We start from the raw sequence: 23,131 nt of genomic DNA, 5'->3' as shown, positions 1-23,131 counted from the left end.
CCAATCAGCGTCTGTATATCCAATAACTTCAAGATCCCCATTTTTTTAGGACATTAATCCTTTCCCAGGGGCTGACTTTAAATATCTTAAGATCCGATCAACTGCATTCCTATGAGAAACACTGGTCGAATGTGTAAACTGACTAACCATACTCACATCATATGCAATATCTGGTCTTGTGTGTGCCAGGTATATCAATCTTCCAACAAGGCATTGGTACTGTTCCTTATTGGTTGGTTCTTGGTCCATGTTTTCACACAACTTGTGATTCATCTCAATGGGTGTGTTAGCATGCTTACATCCAAGCATTCCTGTTTCAATGAGTAGATCCATTACATACTTCATTTGAGACAGAAATATACCATTTTTTGACCTTGCTACTTCGATTCCGAGAAAGTACTTCAGATCACCTAAATCCTTCATCTCAAATTCCTGAGACAAATACTTTTGCAACTTCAGTTGCTCTTCTGCGTCGTTTCCAGTTACGATTATGCCATCTACATAAACAATCAATGTAGTAAGTTTTCCTTCATCACTTTTCAAGAACAGGGTATGATCTGAATTACTCTGTGTATATCCAAAATTCTTCATAGATTTAGTAAATTTGCCAAACCATGCCTTGGGAGATTGCTTTAACCCAGATAATGACTTTCTGAGTTTGCAAACTTGATTTTTCTTGTCAGGAGTTGAATTACATCCTGGGGATAAGTCCATATATACTTCTTCTTCCAAGTCTCCATGTAAGAATGCATTTTTGACATCAAACTGGTGTAGTGGCCAATCGAGATTTGCTACTAGAGACAATAGGACTCTAATACTGTTAATCTTGGCTACTGGGGCAAAGGTCTCCTAGTAGTCTATCCCATATCTTTGTGTGTACCCTTTCGCCACCAATCTAGCTTTATATCTTTCAATGGATCCATCTGCTTCGAGTTTCATAGTATAAATCCACCTACATCCTACTGTCTTCTTTCCATGAGGTAAGGGCATGAGTTCCCATGTGACATTCTTTTGGAGAGCTTGCATTTCTTCATTTGGGTCTTCTAATGCTTTAGTTACACTGTTGGGGACAGATATGTCAGCCAACTGCTTCACATAGTACACAGGTGACTCTAATAATCTGTTGAGAGATATATAATTATTGATGGGGTATTTCCCTTTGGCTTTAAGATATGCTTCATATTGTACTCGAGGTTTGCCACGGTTCTTCTTTTCTAGAAGCTGATATGTAGGCTCTGTGCCTACTGAAATCAAATCATCATCGGATATTTCATTAGTGTTATTAGTTTCAGGAAAAGATGTTACCTGAATGACTTCCTCAGCAGGTGATTGGTACTGGAGCTGAAGCGGGCAAAATCTCATAAAACGGTTCAATTTCCTCCTCCTAATTTTGATAGCGTGGAGACAAATGATCATTTTCCTCTGGCGATTGGTCGCTGTTTGCTGGCGACTGGTCATTTGAAGCAGGTTCTCTGTAGTTGAAGAACTAAGGGGGGTGACTAGTTGCTTTCCACTAGCGACCAGTCATTTTGATGCAGAGTGACGTCCTGGGGAAAAAAAATCAAGAATTAGAGCACTGGTGGATTCTTGATTTTCCTCCTGGGCTGTTGAAAATAATAAGTCATGTTCTCAAAACACAACATCTATGGAGGTAAAGACCTTCTGACTAGGAGAATGATAACACCGGTATCCTTTCTGATGAGGTGCATAGCCAATAAAAACACACTTTTTGGCTCGGGGATCTAATATGCTTTGTTAGTAAGTGGACAAATACAACACAGCCGAAAATCCAAGGTTCTAGGTTTGTGGTGGGAGGTGTTTGGATATGGTGGTGAAGTGTTTGAAGTGGTGTTTGGAAATTTAGGATACTAGAGGGAATCTAATTGATAAGGTATGCTGCAAAGACGATGGCTTCGCCCCAAAAGGATCGTGGAATATTGGCACCAAAGAGAGAGGCACGAACGACTTCCAATAAGTGTCAGTTCTTTCTTTCAGCCACCCCATTCTGTTGGGGAGTGTAAGGGCATGAACGTTGATGTATGATGCCATGATCTTGTAAGAACTGGTTAAGATCATAGTTCAGAAATTCTCCACCATTATCAGAACGAAGAACCTGAATTCTGGCATGAAATTGAGTCTCCACCATTTGATAAAACTATTGAAACTTGGAACTGACTTCCCTTTTAGTTTTGAGAAGGGGAACCCAAGTCATGCGTGTGCAATCATCTATAAACTTGACAAACCATCGCGCCTCTGTCAAAGTGGCAATTTTAGCAGGTCCCAAAACATTAGAATGAACAAGAGAAAACGAAACCAAACTCTTATTTAAACTTAATGGGGACGGGACATGATGGCTCTTAGCCAATTCACACGTATGACACTGGAAGCTGGAAACATCAAGACTGGAAAATAATGATGGAAACAACTTCTTAAGATAACCGAATAAGGCATGCCCAAGACGTTTACGCCATAAACAAAATTTGTCTCTCTCCCCCTCAGAACGAGTTCCACTAGTTGTGAAAACTTGACCAACCTTGACCTCACTATTCGGTGCCCAGTCCAAGTAGTAGAGTTTGTCCCGCCGAGTACCACAACCAATTGTCTTTCCTATGAGGATATCTTGAAAAACAGAATGATTGGGCCAAATGTTACAGTACACCCCAAAGTAGTAGTAAGTTATGCAACAGATAACAGATAACAAGTTATGGTCCAAAGATGGAACAAGTAATACAAAATCTAGATGTAGGGAAGTAGAGAGAGATAGAGAGCCCTCCCCAACCACCGGGGAGGGCATATCATTAGCAGAAGACACCACCGACGGAGTGGATGATTTGCGACTAATAAGTTGGCCAGGATCGATTGCTCTGATACCATGCTAAAATATGAATATGGTTTAAATACTTTGAGTTAGGTTTTATTCTTCTCCATAAGGAGGTATATATAGGAGTTTACATGAGTGCTTTACAAGGAAATAGATACAGTAATTAATTAGGATAATATCTCCTAATTATACAATGATTTGTCAACTATATAGAATAGGAAAGTAAATCCCTTAATTAATCAAGTAAATAAATATCCTTGATTAATTAGGAGACTCATGTCAACAGTGGCAGGCCACGAGGACCTGGTGGCAATGGAGGTGTTGGACACAGGAACCAGAACAGGGCAACCACCGTGGCTGAAATGGTGAGAAATATTGCGATGGTCATGCGATGGTCATCTTTCTCAATATTGCTAGCATCCCACCATAAAGACCACATTTTTGGATTTAGGCCCTTAACCCTAATGAAGATGAAAGATATATAAAGTTTTAGAAAGAAGAAAGAAGCATCTCCATGTTAACCAGTCAGTTACCATATGCTTATTATATATACAGAAAATACATATAGAAAAGCTTTTTGACCAGATGAAGAAGCTTGTTGGCTGTGGTGGGGATGGCTTGTAGTAACTAAATATTGTTTTGCCCCTACCACACAAAAATCAAGGAGAAAACGCCAGGAGCTAAATACATCCAGGAGAAAACGCCAGAACAAAAATCATGTACCTTGGATTTTGGTCACTATCTAAAGTTATGGAGACGGCATATAAATGGAATGATTTTAGATGGATATTGAGATGGTTGATAAGTTTTTTTCATGACTAGTCTTATTTTGTGGCAGGTTTATTTCTAGTCACAGCTGTCTTCCATTGTTTGCCTAAACTGGGTGGGCAGAGGTGTTAGGCAAGTATCATATGTGATGTGATGTTGGCATGCCGACTCAGTTGCGGATTAAGTATCATATGTGGCCCTATACAAATATTGGTGATGGATTTAATTTTGGCTACTCATATATTTTTTTAAAGTATTATTTCTTGGTAGCTGTTTCTATTGCTTAGGATTTTTTTTTTTTTTTTTTTGCTTTTCTGGAAAATAAAATTTAGAACTTCAGGTTGTTAGGTAGTTTCCATTCGCATTTCTTCATGTTATGGTTGTTCTTTCTTTGATATCCTCTCCACATATTTCTACTTTTTTTTATGCGATAAAAATGATCCAATTTTGACCTTGACTGTAGTCCTCTATCTAGGAAGTCTGCTTCTAAAAACACTATCCTACCCCACTTATTATTGCATTTGTGGATGAATATTGGTTTTGATGACTTGCAGGTGATGAAGCAAGGATAGTTGGATATATAAGAGACCAATTAGATGTTCCATGTCGTTAATATTTGGACTAACATTTGTTTAATTTTTTTTTTTTGACTTCTTTTGCCTTTGTTTTCTGATTTCATCTTTGAGCTCTGTGTGAGGTTTTTTTAGTTCCTTATTTCGTGCTTACTTCGAATTGTGCTTTATCATTTTCTTTTGAAGTATAACCCACCGTCTAGCTAGAATTGGTTTGTCCCTTGAGATTGATATGTTGTGGTTTGAAGAAGCTTATGATATTATTCAAGATGTTCTTTTTGCTGATGTAATTCTTTTTGAAGTTTAAACTATCTGAAAAAAAAAGTAACTAAAATAGTACCCAAAAAAAAAAAAAAATCACAAGGTTTCGTCCAAAAACAAATAAAAATCACAAGTTATCACTGATGAAATGAGACAAACCACAACATGTCATTTACTTCCTCAATTTATTATAAGATTATAAGGATTATGGGGGCAACAATTGAACCAAGAGCATCAATGCATAATACGTGACATGCAAGCATCTTTCAAGAGGAAATGAACATAAATCTAAGCATAGAGCTCCAGTTTAGATAGCCTGGGTGTTGGAATGACAATTAATGGAGTCATTTTCTTTGTCACAATCCCAAATTTGTCTTGAAGGTCATGCTTTGCATCAGTGGGCAACCTCCACTCAAATGAATGCAAAAATGAAGCCAACACATAGATCATCATCTTCTCTGCTAAGGGAAGCCCAGCACACATTCTTCTTCCAGAACCAAATGGAAGATATTCCAACTTATTGCCCTTGTAATCAAAGTTGTTGCTAGAGGGGTCATTGAGGAACCTCTTGGGCCTAAACTCCAAGGGATTGTCCCAAACATTAGGGTCTCTGTGTATGGCCCAAATATTTATAAAAATGGTTGAACCTTTTGGTATGTTGTACCCTCCAATGGTGGTGGATTGACTTGGACAATGAGGAGCCAGAAGAGGCAGAGCAGGGTGCAATCTAGATGTCTCCTTAATCACAGCGTCTAAATAATGTAATTTGGGTATATGAGACTCTTCAACCATGTTTTTCAACCCCACAACTTCTTTCAGTTCTTCTTGAACTTTTTTCAGGTCATCTTGGTGTTTTATCAGCTCAGCCATTACCCATTCCACCATTGTTGCTGTGGTGTCAGTCCCACCCACCACAATGTCCTGTTCAAAATAGTCAAACTGTTAAGAGTTTAGGAAAAAAAAAGGATGGGTTATATTTCAAATTACTTCTTCGTATCCCTTGTGTTAGTATTTGTAAATCAAATTTTGCCCTTGAAAATAAACTGAGAATGTACACACATAGGCATATCAGCAAAAGTTTATGTAGTGTCAAAAGAAAGATGTTATACAGTGAGTCTCCCACGCATGCCTATGTGGAAGAGTTGTAACTAAAGTATCTTCTTAAATGTTGTCAAAAGTAATGCTAAAGTCATGTATCCAGAGCCATGAATCACTTACGGGTATGAATAGAAAATTCTAACCGTTGATGAATTGTAGGCCAGAACTAAAGCATTTTCTTAAGTGGCGTCAAAAGTAAAGCTAAAGTCATGTATCAATAGCCAGAATCACCTCCTACTCGTGTGTGGTCAACTGACTACACTCCAAATCAAAGATAAGAATACTGTACCAATAGCAAGGCCTTAAGTTGTTGCAAAGTAATCGATTTTGCACCATCTTCGTGATCATTAAGCTCCAACAAGATCTGTAAAAAGTCCTTCCTTTCATGTTTTAGCTCTAGGCCCTCATCTTTCTCTACTGCCTCACTCTTCTGCCTTTCAATGGCGGAATCAAAAATCTTCTCAGTCATAGATTGAAGCTGCTTCATACGCCTCGCAATTCCTTGCACATCAAACCTTGCAAGCGAAGTTAAAAAGTCAGAAACATTTGGCTTCCCAAGCACCTCTATAATTTCAGCCACCACATTTCTGAACTCTGCCCCAAGATCAGCCCCGTTCTCTGCTTCTAGAGTCCCGCCCCACAGCATTCTCATGACTGTGTTGATTGATGTCAAAAATGCAAACTGCCCCAAATCAATTGGGCTGCCAACTTTGTCATAAACATGACTAATTGACTTGAGCACCTCCTCTTTTCTCAGAGCATAGGAGGCATCAAGGTTGGCTTTGCTCAGCATGTGGCTCATAAACACCTTGCGCAGCCTCCTCCAACCTGGACCGTAGGGTCCAAACGCAATGTCGGTGCATCCATAGGAGGCAATCTGTGCAGCAATTGTGGGGTCACGATTAGCAAAGAGGGTGTCTTGGTCACGAAGCACTTGTTTGACAATCGATGGCGAAGAGAGCACAAAGCATAATTTGCTACCGAGTTGGAGTTTGTAAATAGGGCCATAAATGGTTGCCAAGTTGGAGAATTCATGGTGAAGGTTAGGGCCTAAAAGGGGAAGGCTCCCAAGAAATGGCAGGCCACGAGGACCTGGTGGCAATGGTGGCATTGGGTTTTTTGAGCTTTTCCAATTCCACAGGAACCAGAAAAGAGCAACCACCATAGCTGAAACGGTGAGAAACATTGCTCTGATCATGAGATGACCATCTCTCTCAATATTTGCTAGCATCTCCATGTTAACCAGTCAGTCACCGTAGGGTTATATATAGAAAATAAATATAGAGCAAAAATCAAGTAACAACAGTTTAGTCAGAAAAATAACGTTCAGTTGGATCAATTGTAGGACTGAAAGCACAGTGGCGAAGTTAGGATTTCTTGTGTGTGAGGGCCTCTTACAAATTATAAAGAATCAAAAATTTGAACTCACAATACATACGAAGAATAGTATATATATATCACATATGTCAAGAATTATATTGGTTATTGGTTGCAATCATAATTGTCCTCGACAAAGGGATAGACAAATACATTCTGAGCAAGAAAAATTGTCAGAGATAGACAAAGAGTAGCGATTTAGCAAATATCTTTAAAGCTTTTCCCCCCATTAAACCTAATAGAAAGAAAAAATCAAAATTTCAAAAACTAAAAAAAACCTTAGGTCCCTTAATGCATTCATATCATACATGAAAAAATATTTACGTAAAAATATTGACTAAGTATGAAAAATGGTTTTTTGGAATAATCATTTTCTCAAAATAATTTTTGGCGGCTTTTATTTCCTACACATCAAATAAGAAAACTTGATTTTATGGGATTTTAGTATGAAATATATATTGACTTAATGAGCCATCATTTTTAGCCTAAATTATATATTGATTCTATCTCTGCCACTATTCTAGCATGTGTGTGCAGCAGTAACTTTTGTTTGATTTGTCTTCATAGCTTTAAATGCTATCTTGACTATAGTATGTAAGGCATTCCATTCCAGCTGAAGTTTTCTTTCTTGAAAAATACTTGTTTCTTTCTTTGCTTCTTGGTCCATCCATTTTCTTTGAAAGTGAAAGTGAGAGAGGTGTGACATAGTTTGTAAACATATCACCCCACAATTCTTTGGTATTAGTTTGTAACTGATTACCAATATGGTAATCAAAGCTAGAATGCATTACAGATATATGGCATCCAACTGAGTTTTTATCAAAAATAGCCAAAATTTGATATTTACTTTCACAAATGTCAGTTTTTTTAAAAACTTTAAGATATAACAGAAACCCCACTTAAAAAGACACAAATATTATCAGAATAAAAACTCACATAAACCTAAAAGTAAAAAGAAATTTCATCTTTCACAGGCGATCATCTCTTACTAGACTTGACAAGTTTTATTTGATGATCTCAAAAGTCACCTATATGCATAGTAAGTATTTATTTTGATTTGATATTTCAACAAAATCAAGTACCTATTAGTTTGGTCACTAGATTCATTATTTTGTGAATTAATTTCTAGTAGTCACAATTGTCTGCAGTGACTAACCTGGGTTTATTGAGAGGTGTTAGGTGTATGTCACAATTGTCCGCAGTGACTAACCTGGGTTAATTGAGAGGTGTTTCACAAGTCTGATCACGTAATGGGTTAATTGGAATGCCACTAGTGTTTGAGTTTACACTTGATATAACATTCATTCGTATTTTATTTCTGCCCAATTCTAGGACTGAAAGTATCATATCTGCCCCATATATTAATATTGGTGAATACTAAGAACGAAAATCATTTGAATAAGAAAAATTGGGAAGTCTGTGTTACTCGTATACACAACAACTTCTAACAAATTTTATTTTTCTATATTTCCATATTTTCTCCACTTATTTTTCTTACAATATCCACACACACTTTTAGGGGCACGTGAACCCTAATAGCATCGAGCTCCAATTTAGATAACATGGGTGTTGGAATGGCAACTAATCTAAGGGTAGAGCTTCAATTTAGACAACTCCAAACATAAAAATCAAGCTTTGCTCCATGGTGCAACCTCCACTCAAACGAATGCAAGAATGAAGCCAGCGCATAGATTAGCGTCCTCTCTGCCAAGGGCAGTCCTGCACATATTCTTCTACCATGAGTTTCGTGGGAGATGCAAGCAATCGATTTTTGTTGTATTAATAATTGGCACTAATTAATGTGCTAATCATCCAATTAAAAATACCTCCAAGTGTATGAATCTATTGAAATATATATTTGTAAATACGGGATCGTTCCCACGAGGAATTGGAGGCTTATACAAAGGTCTAGTTTGAGTACGTAAAGAACACAAAGGTAAAATACAAATTGGATACTAGAAATGAGTAAAGAAAAGTAAAGGAAACAAAACAAAACAAGAAACCAAAGATAAACACAATCAACATTTTGTATCACTCATGTATCACCACTCTATCACTGTTTTATCACCATTTTATCGCTTCTTTATCACCCCATTACTGTAGCAGCAATCAATCGCTTTTGGACAGAAAGGAAATTCTCTGGATAACAAACTAAACGATTGATCGCTTGTGGGAAGTGATCAATCTCTTTTAGGTTACAGACGAATTTATGAATTTCCTATGTTTTCTAGTTTTGACCTCTGTCCATTTTTTACTTGTAAATTTCAAACCGTTAATCCAAATTTTATGTTCTTTGTATGATTGGATTCAACATGGAAAAATGAAGAACTTTAGGTGAGCCAAATATAAAAAAACATATACAAAAGTTAGCCGAATTCCGTGGAAAGAATACTCAAGACTTCAAACAACACATACAATGATAGGACCCGACCCAAATTCCACTTTGGAATCCAAACCGAACCCTGTGCGTGTCCGACACCTAGTGGGTGCCGGGCACAATGACTAAATTACCCTTCTAGTTAAAATTTAGGTTTATTACAAGTTCGACTTCTGCCAAAAATTCGGCAGAGTCTCCCCTGTAATTTGATCATTTCCCAACATTTCTACCTGCCAAAAGCATATATATACATATCCCAACTGCCAGCATGTATTCAATTTACATCTAAATAGTTCTACTAGTCTAAACAACCTTAGGCCACACAGAAAGTCCTAGGGCAATTCATCAGAGCAACTAATTCAAGAATATAGAACAGAACAATATGATTTCAAAAGAAATCCTACACAAGAGAGAGAGTGGTGCGGAGTGTGGAGACTACCTGGTGGTAGCGCTCTGGTGCACGTCTAATGCCTGGGGGCACAAAACATTCAAAAATGTGAGTGGACAAAAATAAAGTTTTAGAAAATAGAATATGATCATACTAACCCCATTGTTAAAACATTTAGAAAACTTCATCATGCATACTATATTCGTACAGAAGACAAACACACATATTTATATTTATATAATCCTTCACACACAGAAATCATCAAACAGTTTAAATGTTGAAAAATAAATATTTCTCTACCACCTAGGTATACCCATTTTATTCCCGTCAATTCCTATATTTATCCGTCAATTCCCTTATTTTCCGTCAATTCCTTTATTTTCTATCAATTCCTCATGCCACCGAAGCGACACGTCCTCGCAGGCCCCGGGAAACACAAAGTTGACCCGAGCTGCAATCCTCGCAGGATTCAGGGGACATTTAGTCTGCCTGATCCATATTCCTCGCTCCCACGGTCCCGGCGTCCGCGAAACTCGTGAGGCAAATGTCAAGCGTGCTGACAAAACCGAAGGCAACTAGGTTGTCTGTGGACATCGTCATATCCGAAGGCAATTATAATATGAAGGCAACCAATTTATCCGAAGGCAACTTTTATTCCGAAAGCAACATCTATTCCGAAGGCAACCTTGGGTATCCATGGTTGTTTTAAAATAAATGTACATATTTCTGAAAAAGATTAGCATTTATAAAACTATTATTAATTATCCTAAAATCCTGCTGTCATTCAATCCGATAACTATCTCCATTCTTACTTTCCATATCTTTTTAGCATATTCAACTAGGCAGCATATAAATAAAAATATTTAAATTCATCAATCATGCTAGGAAAATCACAATCAATAAAACTTATTCAAGATTAAATAATGATATTTAGTTGCATAAAAATCATTTATAAAATAAAAGTCCACTCACTGAGTGTTCGTGCTAGCTGGACCTTTCGAAGGTCCCTCCTGTGGGTCAACTGGTACCCGAGTACCTATTTAAGTCATCATAAATATTTAATCAATAAAAATACTCAACATAAATATTTAATCCCAAAACCCTGACCTCCGTTTCCTAAGAGTGCGTGCACCTATTTAAGATCATTCCTATGCCCACTTAAGCATTTCGGATGGTTAGAACGGTCTGAAAAGACCCAAGACTTGCTAAGCGATAAACTTCCATATTGGTCAACCCGGGACCCCGTGGGGTCCACGACCTCAAATTGATAATCCGAAAGTTTCTATAGGTTCTACATATATTTGTAACCTTATCCTGCAAGTTTGGTATGAATCGGACAGTCGGATTGATCACGATCGCACGATCGGACGGTTCCTATAAATCTAACCCTAGGGTGGCATTTTCGGAGTAACCGAAACTCCGATTCACGATCTGTCGAATCTTATACGATCCTGGAATTATCTAGATCAACATATAAGAGATTGACTACGATCCAACGGTTCAAACGTATCAAACCAGAAAATTGCACAATATGCGAGATCCGTTTGGGGTTCAAACATTAACCAAATTGGAATCCGAAAGTACCTACGCACTCGTGAGGACCAGGAGATCATTTTAGGACACAATGCCAGGCCATTACCTGGCCCACGCCCTGCCGCACGCGCTGGCAGCGCCTGGGTGCCTTGAGTAAATTTTGGAGGCTGGAAAAAACTACAAATCTCCGGCCAAGCTTCCTACCCTAGGGGTAAAACCTCATTTGGAATCACTTTTGTTCTTGGACATCCCCCGAAAAATGGCCGCAACTGGCCGGAATCTCAACCCAAAATTCGGCCAAGTTTTGGGTTCGAAATTGGATTACCTACGCTACGAATTGATGAAAACCTACCCAACCATCAGCTAAAGCATGGAAAATAGGTAAGAATCCATACCTTGATTGTCGGAACGATGGCCGGGGGACAGAGAACGAACTCGGCGAAATTTCTGTCAAAACCGGGTTGGTTTCTTCAATTTTCCGGCTGAAAACGCGGTGGCTGGCGTCAAAGAGGGGTTGGTACTTGATGGCGAGGTCGGGCCAGTTCGGTTGGCGCCAGTTTCGTGACTGGTGGCAATGGCTATGGAGGGAGGGGCGGTCGGCTGGAGAGAAAATGTTGGGGGATGAGGGTTTTGCAGGGAGAGAGAGAGAGAGAGAGAGAGAGAGAGAGAGAGAGAGAGAGAGAAAGAGAGAGAGAGAGAGGTTTTAAGGAAAATCTGATCTGGCAAATCACCATTTTGCCTCTCAACAGATTTTGATCGTATTTTCTTCAAGGATTTGAGCCCACTACGTGTCTACGAACTTATTTCATCGTGCTCTATGCAACGGTGCTAGCGAAATTTCCAAATTCCTTCCCAATCAAAAAGTCAACTTTAAATCCAATAAATTATTCTAGGGGTATAATTGTGTTTTCCTAGTATAAATTAATAATTAAAAATAAATTTAGGATCGGGTTATTACAATCTACCCTCCTTATAAAAATTTCATCCTCGAAATTTCCATACCTGTCACTCGAAGAGGTAAGGGTACTAATCCAACATTTGGTCCTCGGGTTCCCAAGTAGCCTCTTCCAGGTTATGACTTCTCCACAAGACTTTCACAAGGGGGATATCTCTAGAACGCAGTACCTGCGTCTTCCAATCTAGAATATGAACTGGTTGCTCCACATAACTCAAATCATCCTTCAATTCTATTGGTTGCTCTTCCAGAACATGGGAAGGATTCGAAATATACTTCCGGAGCATAGAGACGTGAAATACATCATGTAACTGGGATAGGTCTGAAGGCAAGGCAAGTCTATACACCACTGGGCCCACACGCTCCAAAATCTCATATGGCCCCATGTAACGAGGACTTAACTTTCCTCGCTTTCCGAATCTCACCACGCCTTCCAAGGCGATAACTTTAAGAATACCTAGTCACCAACCTCAAATTGAAGATCTTTTCTTCTATTATTTGCATAACTCTTTTGTCGGTCCTAGGCTACCTTAAGTCTTTCTCTAATCAATTCCACCTATTTCTTTGTCCGTTCAAGATCTTCAGACACCTCTAACCTGTGATCACCCACTTCATCCCAATACAATGGAGTTCTACATTGTCTCCCATACAATGCATCAAATGGTGACATCCCAATACTTGCTTGATAGCTATTATTATATGTAAACTCCATGAGCGATAACTTCTCATCCCAATCACCTCGAAACTGCAATACACAAGCTCTCAACATATCTTCCAAAGTTTGAATCGTTCTTTCTGATTGTCCATCAGTCTGGGGATGGAATGCAGTACTAAACCGCAATTGAGTTCCAAAGGCTTCATTTAACTTCGGCCAAAAACGGGATGTAAACCGTGGATTTCTATCTGGGACAATTGATATTGGCACCCCATGCAACCTTGCAATCTCATCTATGAAAATCTTAGCCAGTTTATTCAAAGTATAGTTCGCTTTCACAGGCAGAAAATGAGCGGACTTGGTGAGTCGATCCACTATTACCCATACTCCATCATGCTTATTCAGTGTTCGAGGAAGCTTGAATACAAAATCCATGGTGATGTGCTCCCACTTCCACTTAGGAATCAGAAGTGGTTGCAGCAACCCCGATCGTTTCTGCCACTCTGCCTTGATTTGTTGACACATCAAGCACTTACTGACATACTTTGCTATTGGCTTTTTCATAAAAGGCTATCAATAATGCTCCCTCATAGTACGGTACATCTTTGTGCTGCTAGGATGCATGGCAAATGTCGAGCAATGAGCCTCCTCAAGAATTTCCCTTTTTAATGCTTCATCATCCGGAACATACAATCTGGTACCCACCATTAGAGCTCCATCACTTCTCACTAAATAATCTGTTTTGGTACCGTTCTCTACCTTAAATCTCAATGTACAAATCAATGGATCCTGTGACTGGGCTATAATTATTCGTTCTACCAATACGAGTCTGACATAAAGAGTGGCCAACAAGGCTCCCTGTTCGTCCATACCTAGCCCAACTCTTAACTTCCTCAACTCAACCATCAATGGAAGATATCTCCCTCGGAGATGAGCTACAGATCCCAATGACTTCTTGCTGAGAGCATCCGCTACCACATTAGCTCCCCCAGGATGATGCTCAATAGTACAATCATAATCCTTAATCAACTCTAACCATCTCATTTGCCTCAAATTCAGTTCCTGGGTGAATAGATACTTCAAGCTTTTATGATCCGTGAAATTCTGGCACGTTTCCCTATAGAGATAATGTTGCCAAATCTTTAAGGGAAATACCACGGCAGCAAGTTCCAAATCATGAGTAGGATAATTAAACTCATGCTTTCTAAGTTGCCTCGAAGCATAAGCGATTACCCTACTATGCTGCATCAACACACAACCTAATCCTTGCCGGGATGCATCACTGTAGATAACAAAGTTCCCACTATCATCCGGAAGCGCCAACACCGAAGCGGTGGTCAACTTAGTCTTGAGTTCATTGAAACTCTCCTCATACTCATCTGACCATTCAAACTTCACTCCTTTTCTTGTCAAACGCGTGAGAGGTGCCGCTATAGTAGAGAAACCCTCCACAAAGCGACGGTAGTACCCGGCTAATGGTCTGTTCTTGCAAGTGCACAAGATTGATGTAGTATAGCATTTGACAAGTCCAAGTATCATTCCCACAATGACCAAATTAATCTGATATTCGAATACCTAAATTAAATCTAACTGATACGCAAGTAAATTTGTAGAGATTGTTGTTGTGAAAGTTTATGAAACGCACAAGAAATTAATCAAGACAATTAAGAATTAAAACGTTGACTTTTAAAGATTGAAAAAGAATGATGAAGGTCTAGGGTTTCGGAATCAACCACAAGCAATCCAAGTGAGATTTCAATGCATTCAACAGATTCTTTCGATTCTTTAGATGATAATTCCGGTATCTAAGTCCTTTTCAGGCACTCAGACCATAGTTTTCCTTAAGTGTATGATTCTTTTCTAGTTCAGACAAAGATCATATATCCAACCCTGCAATCTATCCTGGTTAAGGCATAAATTTAACAAGTTGGATTCATTAAGTTCTAGAAAATGAAAAAACCAAGCAAACCATTATTCTTCGTCAAGCAATAATGTAATTCACCACAACTTAATCACAAGAAGCTAATTGAATTATATTGCGAGTTCTACCTCAAATTCATCTTCCAAATTACTAGATGCAAAGCCCTAAGGTGATCAATCAAAGAACTTAAACAAATAGCAACAATTAAAATAGTGATTAAACATTCATCTAAAAGAAACTTAGAATCCATTAAATAACATTAGAAATCATAACTATCTATGCTCGGGCATCATCCTCGCCCTAGAGAATAATTTAGTTACTCATGTTCAAAGAAAACATAATTGAAAAACTAGAAAACATAAAGTAAAACTTATGGATTATGACGATGCTCGAGAACTTGATGATGGCAGCGGCTCTTTGACTCTCCTTCCAATTCCAGCATAAGAGAACCCTGTTTTCTGGTCTTCTTTAAATAAGGAACAAGTCTTTTTTTGACTTGGTAACTATGCTTTCCTAGTTTGGCTTCAATTGTCTTTGATGAGTTAGCATTCAAAATCCTACTAAATATAGGATTAGACCTTAGAAAATAACCTTACATCCTTGTAGACACTTTCCAAATGCAATTGACATAAATTGGACTCCAAGGATTGGACTTCAAAAGGATTATTTTACAAAACCCGCAGAACACATTCTGCCCGAACTATCTGTACTAAAATAGCCACAACTCTCTCCACACAAGTCCGAATCACGAACCGTAAAATTCTACAAAGAGCTAACATCCGTATCTTTCCAAGATATAAGGCTCAACATCTGGTTCACTCTGAGGAAGTACAGTATATTCTGTCAAGTTGATAGTTCTGCCCAGCATATTCTGCTCCCAGGATTGCACATCATATTTCAATCCCAAAATTGCTCATTTTGCTTGCTTTTCCATCTTCACTCTTCAAACCTAGTAAAACACAAAAGTAAGTAAAAATAGACTTAACTCACTCAAGAACATAGCAAGAATCTAAGAGAAAGATAATAAAAATATACAAAATAATGGTTATATCAGCTAACCTAAGAAAAGTCCGTACCTCAGTGACACTAGTTGGTCGTGGCCAATTCACTACTGCCTCCACTTTCTGGGGATCCACGTAAATACCTTATGCAGAAATCACATGTCCTAAGAAATTCACTTTGTCCAACCAGAACTGGCACTTGCTAAACTTTGCATAAAGTTGCTGCCTCCTCAAAGTCTTCAGCACAATTTCCAAGTGCTTGATATGTGTCTTTTGGCTTTTAGAATACACCAGGATATCATCTATGAACACAATTACAAAGCGATCCAACTGACGTTGGAACAACTCTGTTCATGAGATCCATAAACGTCGCTGGAGCATTAGTCAGTCCAAAAGGCATCACCAAGAATTCATAATGGACATATCTTGTCCGGAAAGCAGTCTTAGGCACATCCTCTTCTCTGATCCGTAACTGATGATAACTCGACCTCAAGTCAATCTTAGAAAATACCTTAGCACTCTTCAATTGGGCAAACAACTCATCAATACGAGGCAATGGATACTTATTCCGCACAGTGACCTTGTTCAACTGCCTGTAATCAATGCACAACCTTATGGTGCCATCCTTCATCTTTACAAACAAAACTGGTGTGCCCCAAGGTGAAAAACTGGGTCGAATGAAACCCTTATCCACCAGCTCTTGTAACTGTGTCTTTAGTTCCCTTAACACAGCTGGTGCCATTCTATATGGTGCCTGAGAGATATGATTGGTTCCTGGAACAAGCTCAATAGTGAACTCGATCTCTCAGTGAGGAGGTAACCTAGGAAGATCCTCAAGAAACACATCCGGAAATTCCCGTATCACTGGAATATCTTCTAACCTCAACCCATTGGGTGTCAATTATGTGAGCCAAGTATCCTGGACACCCCTTTCTATGTAACCGTCTGCAACTGTCTCCCCGAGCTTCTAACTGTACCACCTCCAGAACGAGGTCCAGAACTATCACTCTGATTAGACCCACTGTTAGAACTGACTCCAGCTTGAAAACCTCCATAACTAAGACCACTAGAAGATTCAGAGTTGAAGCTAACCCTCTTGGATGACCCCTGACTGGGACTACCCATATCATACTAACGCCTGCATAAATCACCTCTTCCCCGCACCATCATCTGACTGCTCTCTATTAATGAGGCTGACATCACCAGATCATGAAATTAGTCAGACGTTATCCTATCACTATGTCATGGATGGATGCCTTCAGTCATTTGGTGAACAACTGACACTTCTTCCTCTCATTCGACACAAGTGGTGCACAGTACTTGGACAACTCCTTAAATTTCTTTTTATACTCTAACACTGTCAAGCTACCCTGTTCCAGCTGAAGAAATTCTTCCATCATCATATTTTGATAAGCTAGTGGGTAGGACTGCTCATCAAATGTAGTACGGAGCTCATGCCATGTAATAGCTGACTGATATAAGCTTGCGGAGTTCTGTGGCTACTCTCTAGATTTGAGGTGTTAATTGCAGGACGAAGGTTTTCAGAACGTCGACGCCAGTGGTGATTACGAGAAGAACAAAGATGAAGGAGATTTCTCTTTTGCCTATTCCAACCCCGACAGATCGCTTATTTCCACCGACGATATATTCCAAAATGGCCATATCCGTTCGGTGCTCTCGATTTTCAACCGGAATCTCCTGTTTGTTGATGCCGAAAACGACGATTCTTTTAGAGCTAGAGGGGCTGCCGCTTCCTCTTCCTCTCTGCGACCGCCATTGAAGAAGCTCTTCTTTGAAGAGCGAGATATGCCAACCTCGACAACGCTGTTTTACAACTCATGAGGTGGACTCGGGTCCTGATCCATGAGATCAACCAGCTTCTGAGTTTGATCATCAACAACTTCTACAACAACAAGGAGATCTTTCTCCGTGAGCTCATCAGTAACGCCTCTGATGTACGTATTTTCACCGTTTATTCTTATGTTGATTTCTCATTTTAGTATTTTCTAGTTTTTATTGTATGAATCGTTGTGTTTTCTGATTGTGTTTCGCTTGTGAGCATTTTAAATTCAACGACTTAATTTGTATGGCTTAGGTTAGAGATTTGAACATGTTAACTTTTATGTTGTGGTTTATGAACGTTTCAATATGGAAGGAAACTAACTTATTTGTTCTTTAGTCGTGATCGACATATTTGCTTTGGTTGATGTTTAGTCCTTTCTTTCTTTAAGGGCACCAAAAATATAAATTAGCCAATACAATACATTTGCAACAAGCCAATTTTGGATTTTTGGGTGGTTGTGGGTCTAATATATGACTCTTGTAAATTGCAACAAGCTGGTAAGTTGATTTGTAGTATACAATTTGTTATCTGTAAGTGGTATGAATATTTATTAACTTCCAATAAGTGGTATGAACATCTGTTATACTATTCATACCCTGCAACTGAGTTGATTTATATGACATAGTATTAACAGTAACTTTTGTTTGATTTGTCTTCATACCTTTAAAAGTGCAACTGTTATACTGTTCATACCCAAAACATCAAACTCTATCTTCGCCACTGTTCTAGCATGTGTGTGCAGCAGTAACTTTTGTTTGATTTGTCTTCATAGCTTTAAATGCTATCTTGACTATAGTGTGTAAGGCATTCCATTCCAGCTGAAGTTTTCTTTTCTTGAAAAATACTTGTTTCTTTCTTTGCTTCTTGGTCCATCCATTTTCTTTGAAAGTGAAAGTGAGAGAGGTGTGACATAATTTGTAAACATATCACCCACAATTATTTGGTATTAGTTTGTAACTGATTACCAATCCAACTGAGTTTTTATCAAAAATAGCAAAAATTTGACATTTACTTTCACAAATGTCAATTTTTATAAAAACTTTAAGATATAACAGAAACCCCACTTAAAAAGACACAGATATTCTCAGAATAAAAACTCACATAAACCTAAAAGTAAAATAAAATTTCATCTTTCACAAGCGATCATCTCTTACCAGACTTGACAAGTTTTGTTTAATGATCTCAAAAGTCACCTATATGCATAGTAAGTATTTATTTTGATGTGATATTTCAACAAAATCAAGTACCTATTAGTTTGGTCACTGGATTCATTATTTTGTGAATTAATTTCTAGTAGTCACAATTGTCTGCAGTGACTAACCTGGGTTAATTGAGAGGTGTTAGGTGTATGTCACAATTGTTTGCAGTGACTAACCTGGGTTAATTGAGAGGTGTTTCACAAGTCTGATCACGTAATGGGTTAATTGGAATGCCACTAGTGTTTGAGTTTGCACTTGATATAACATTCATTCGTATTTTATTTATGCCCAATTCTAGGACTGAAAGTATCATATCTGCCCCATATATTAATATTGGGGGCTAATTATTGTAGACGTCCTTGAACTATGGCCCCAGTTGAAATTGGGTTCGTGAACTAATTTTTGAGGCAATAAAATCCTTTAATGAGACAATCAGTTGCAATTAGGTCCTGCCGTCCAACTCTGTCAAATTATCCGTCAAAATGAGGGGTAAAAACATCGTTTTGAGTCTGAAAACTCTCCTTTGAATATGAACACTCACCTTAAACCCTTCTCTTCGACCCCAAAATGAAGAACTGAAGAACTGAGAAGAGGCTGCGAGGGAAGGAAAAATGTCGGAGAGTTCGACAAATTCAAATTGCAGCCGGCGTTACTGCAAGTGTGGGTCGGAAATCAAACGCCGGACTTCATGGACAGATCTGAATCCTCAAAGAAGATTTGAGGCATGTTGCAATAATCGGGTAAGTTTTTGTTTGAATTGCAGAACAATAATTGGCGTTTCGTTTTTCGCATGGTTGGAGAATGAAATTGGTGTTTTGTTGGGTCTGAAATTGGTGTTTCGTTTTGTTTGAATTGCAGAACAATAAGAGGAGGTTGCATTTTTTCGCATGGGTGGAGAAGGAAATCTTGCCTGGGTTACTTAGAAGACTAAGAGGAATTGAGGACGAATTGAGAGCAACGGCGGAGAATTTCATATTGATGGAAGAAGAGAAGAATAAATTAGAGCAAAAACTGAGAGAAGAGGAAGAAGAAATTAAGATTTTGAAAGAAACAGAATCTGGGAATGGGTCAACAAGTTGTTGTACTAGAAGGGGAAATTTTGAGTTATCGACAAAGACAAAGGTGGTTTTGGGTTGTTGTTCTGTTTTGTTTTATGATTGTGATATTGTTCATCAATATGGATGATTTGGTAGTGTAGAAATGGCAGGAAATGGGCATAATGTTGTATATAGTCTTGAACAGCTTTTGATGGCATGGGCATAGTGTAGAAATGGGCAGGAATTGGTAGTATAGAAATGTGCAGAAACCTAGGCATAAGGTTATTTTGTGCCTCTTTGGCAGTGTATCAGATGTTTTGCTATATAAGCTGGTTTTGTGCTGAATTGGCAGTGTATACCAACTGAACAGGGGCACATTACATACAATCCAAAAGGCTTCAATTACCAATTAACATTCACCAACTGCACATTACATACAATCCAAAATACACATGAACATTACATAGAATAGGCAAAAGAGCCTTCAAAATAACATTACCAAATAGCATTCTTGAGTTTATAATTGTTCACCCAAAATACACATCCACATAGTAAGTACTTAAGAGTCCAAAAATAGGCCTTAAGAGTCCAAAAATATGTCTCAAAAGTCCACAAAATATGCATTCACAGTCTATACTTGTCCTCCTCTTTTGACACTGTGTTTGAATCTTCCTCTATGGAGTGTGGTTTGTTGAGTAAGAAGAGAAGATGGTTGCAAGGGCACTTGTTGTGAGTATGTCATTGGCAGATTGGCCCTTCATTGACTGATATCACTTACCACCTAAGATAAAAACCACAAACAACATATATTACTATATAGGCAAACATAAAAAATCTGAGTTGGGCAAGAATAATAGGTAACTAACTGGTTGTGAAGATGACATCCTTGCAGCTGGATTCCATAAGCCTCTTCCTCTTCCTCTGCACCTATTAATTTGAATTTAGGTTGGGGCAGTGTAAGTTTGAGTTGGTGCAGCTTTTTTTTGGACTGGGGCAATGTCAGTTTGGGCCGGGGCAGCATTAGTTTGAGCTGGGGCAATATCATTTTGGCCTGCATTTTCATTGTTAGCTGCTTGAACTTCATTTTGGCTAACATTCCCATTTTGGGCTGCCTCAGCCTGCACAACATACAATCACAGCTATAAAAAATCACAACCACAACCCAAATAATTAAAATGCATAACAAAACCCAAATAATTAAACAACCTGTCTTCCACATCATCTTCGATTATGGCTTTCTTTTCCACATGCTCCACATCTAATTTTAATGAAGAGTCTTCTAAGTTTTGCTGCTGGAGCAGTGTAACCTGGAGGCAAAGGGTTTGGTGGGTTTAGGGCTGGTACTTAAACCTCAGCAGCCTCCTTAGTCCTCACTCTCTTGGGTCTTCTTGGTTGACGCTTATGAAATGGAGGTTTAATTGGAGGCAAGCCACCCTTAACCCACTGATCCATAAAAGGGATGGGGTGAACTATTAGTTCATATGACCTCATGTATGTCTCTGGCTTATAACACTCATGTACATATTCAGCAGAGTTTTTCATCTCTATGGAATATAACTGAAATAGCATGTGCATATGGTATGCCACATAAATCTCATCTCCTACAACTACAAGACATTGCTGCAAGATCTACAACAAACTCCCCACCATACATGTGACTAACTGGATACATTTTCTCCCCAGCGAATCTAGGAATGCATTAAGCAGCTCCCATCTTGTTCCTCTCAATTATTTTGAATATCCTTGGGCCAACAGGGTGTTTCCATTTACCACAAGCAGCCCTTCGATTAGTCATCCTAAGCATCACATACATTCGAATACTTTCCAAACATGTCAAAATGGAATTATCTCTTGCATCAATTATAGCTGCATTAAAGCTCTCACGAAGGTTGTTCAGTAGAAGATCACACTTATACCTTGGATGAAAATGAGATTTAGTCCAATTATTGGGTGGTCTCTGCACCAACCATTTCCAAGCTTTCAAGTCCTCTTCCTTCATCTTCTCCATTTCTGCTTCCCACCAAGGAATAGTAGTGGCTCTGGCAGCTGCCCACAACATGTGTTTAAGAGTGAGACCAAGAAGTGTTGCTCTGAAATTATTGTACAAGTGCTGGATGCACATCCTATGCTCTGCAGTTGGTAGTACATATGCAATGGCAGGTATGAGCCCATTTTGCTTATCACTTATGAAAGCCCAGGATAAACCATTTGTAATACATAAATCTTCAATCAACAAAGACAGAAACCAAATCCACGAGTCCTTGTTTTCAATCTCAGCCATAGCATATGCAATTGGGAAAAGACCATTATTACCATTAACTTCTACAGCCGTCAATATTTGCCCAGGATAAGAACCTTTCAAATGGCAAGCATCAACCCCCAATTACAGGCCTGCACCCTTCTAAAAACCCTTTTTTACAAACAGCCAGACACATCTAAATCCTTTGAAATATTGCTTCACTCCCAACTAGATCACACTTAATTTTCACTGTACTATCTTTGTTGGTATTCTTCAACTGCTCTGCATAGTCCCACAACCGTGCATATTGCTGTATGTAGTTTCCTTTAATTTGTGCTTTAGCCAATCTCTTTGCCTTATACACTTGAGTTTTGGACACCCTCACATGATAAGACTCCAAAACTTCTCCTTGAAAAGCTTTCAGATTCCAATATTTGTTTCTCTTAATCTTGCTAGAAAATCTCTCACAAATCCATTTGGGATTAGCAAACTTCAGTTTCTCGACCCACCCACATGTGTGTTCTAAGCTCAACTTCTTAATTGCAAATGTTTGCACATCCTGGTTTATCTGTGAAGCATAAAGCACAAATGGACATTTGAATCCTCCGTTGCAAATTGCCTTTACTCTCGTCTTGTCATTTTTTCAAAGAACAGTTTCCTTCCATGAATAATGGAATATTCCCTGAGTGCCTCTTTAAGAACCTGTCTGTTTTCAAATTGCATCCCAAGCCGAAACTTAGGATTCTTTAAGTCCACCTCCTTTCTATATTGCTTAAACCGAGGCAGTTTGTTTTCCTTCTCACGTTACTTGTCCCTTCATTATCCCCTTCCATATCATCCTCATCACCCTCACTTTCAGTATCAAAATCTGAGGTGTGCTCACCAGCTGATGACACCTTTCCAGGGGCTTCAAAAGCAGGCCCCTCATTGCTACCATTCAGAGTGTCCTCTGCCCCTTCAGGAACATGCACTTGAACTATTTGAGACCTAAATTCTTCTTCACCAAACTAGGAATCACTATCAACAAATTCTCCATGATGTTCTTCACTGTCTACAACCTCAGGTTTCATGTTATCTTCAATATAA

The 23,131-nt window shown here is 38.7% G+C and overlaps 3 protein-coding genes across 3 annotated transcripts; 2 read left to right on the top strand and 1 right to left on the bottom strand.

Moving 5' to 3' along the window:
* LOC18775674 (flavonoid 3'-monooxygenase) lies at positions 3,873 to 6,757 on the bottom strand. Its single transcript, XM_007210125.2, has 2 exons — positions 5,810 to 6,757; positions 3,873 to 5,343 (listed from the first exon to the last, which is right to left on the bottom strand). The coding sequence occupies exons 1-2, from the start codon at positions 6,755 to 6,757 to the stop codon at positions 4,711 to 4,713; spliced, it is 1,581 nt and encodes a 526-aa protein (XP_007210187.2). The 3' UTR covers positions 3,873 to 4,710.
* On the top strand, positions 16,972 to 17,569 carry LOC18777788. The gene is made up of 2 exons (XM_007208736.2): positions 16,972 to 17,043; positions 17,258 to 17,569. The coding sequence occupies exons 1-2, from the start codon at positions 16,972 to 16,974 to the stop codon at positions 17,567 to 17,569; spliced, it is 384 nt and encodes a 127-aa protein (XP_007208798.2).
* On the top strand, positions 19,381 to 19,954 carry LOC109949337 (uncharacterized protein At4g04775-like). Its single transcript, XM_020564741.1, has 2 exons — positions 19,381 to 19,509; positions 19,628 to 19,954. The coding sequence occupies exons 1-2, from the start codon at positions 19,381 to 19,383 to the stop codon at positions 19,952 to 19,954; spliced, it is 456 nt and encodes a 151-aa protein (XP_020420330.1).

This window comes from Prunus persica, chromosome G5 (assembly GCF_000346465.2).
Source record: "Prunus persica cultivar Lovell chromosome G5, Prunus_persica_NCBIv2, whole genome shotgun sequence".
Classification (NCBI taxonomy): domain Eukaryota; kingdom Viridiplantae; phylum Streptophyta; class Magnoliopsida; order Rosales; family Rosaceae; genus Prunus; species Prunus persica.
The sequence above is the reverse complement of the archived record's forward strand: the minus strand, read 5'-3'. Positions and strand labels throughout refer to the sequence as shown.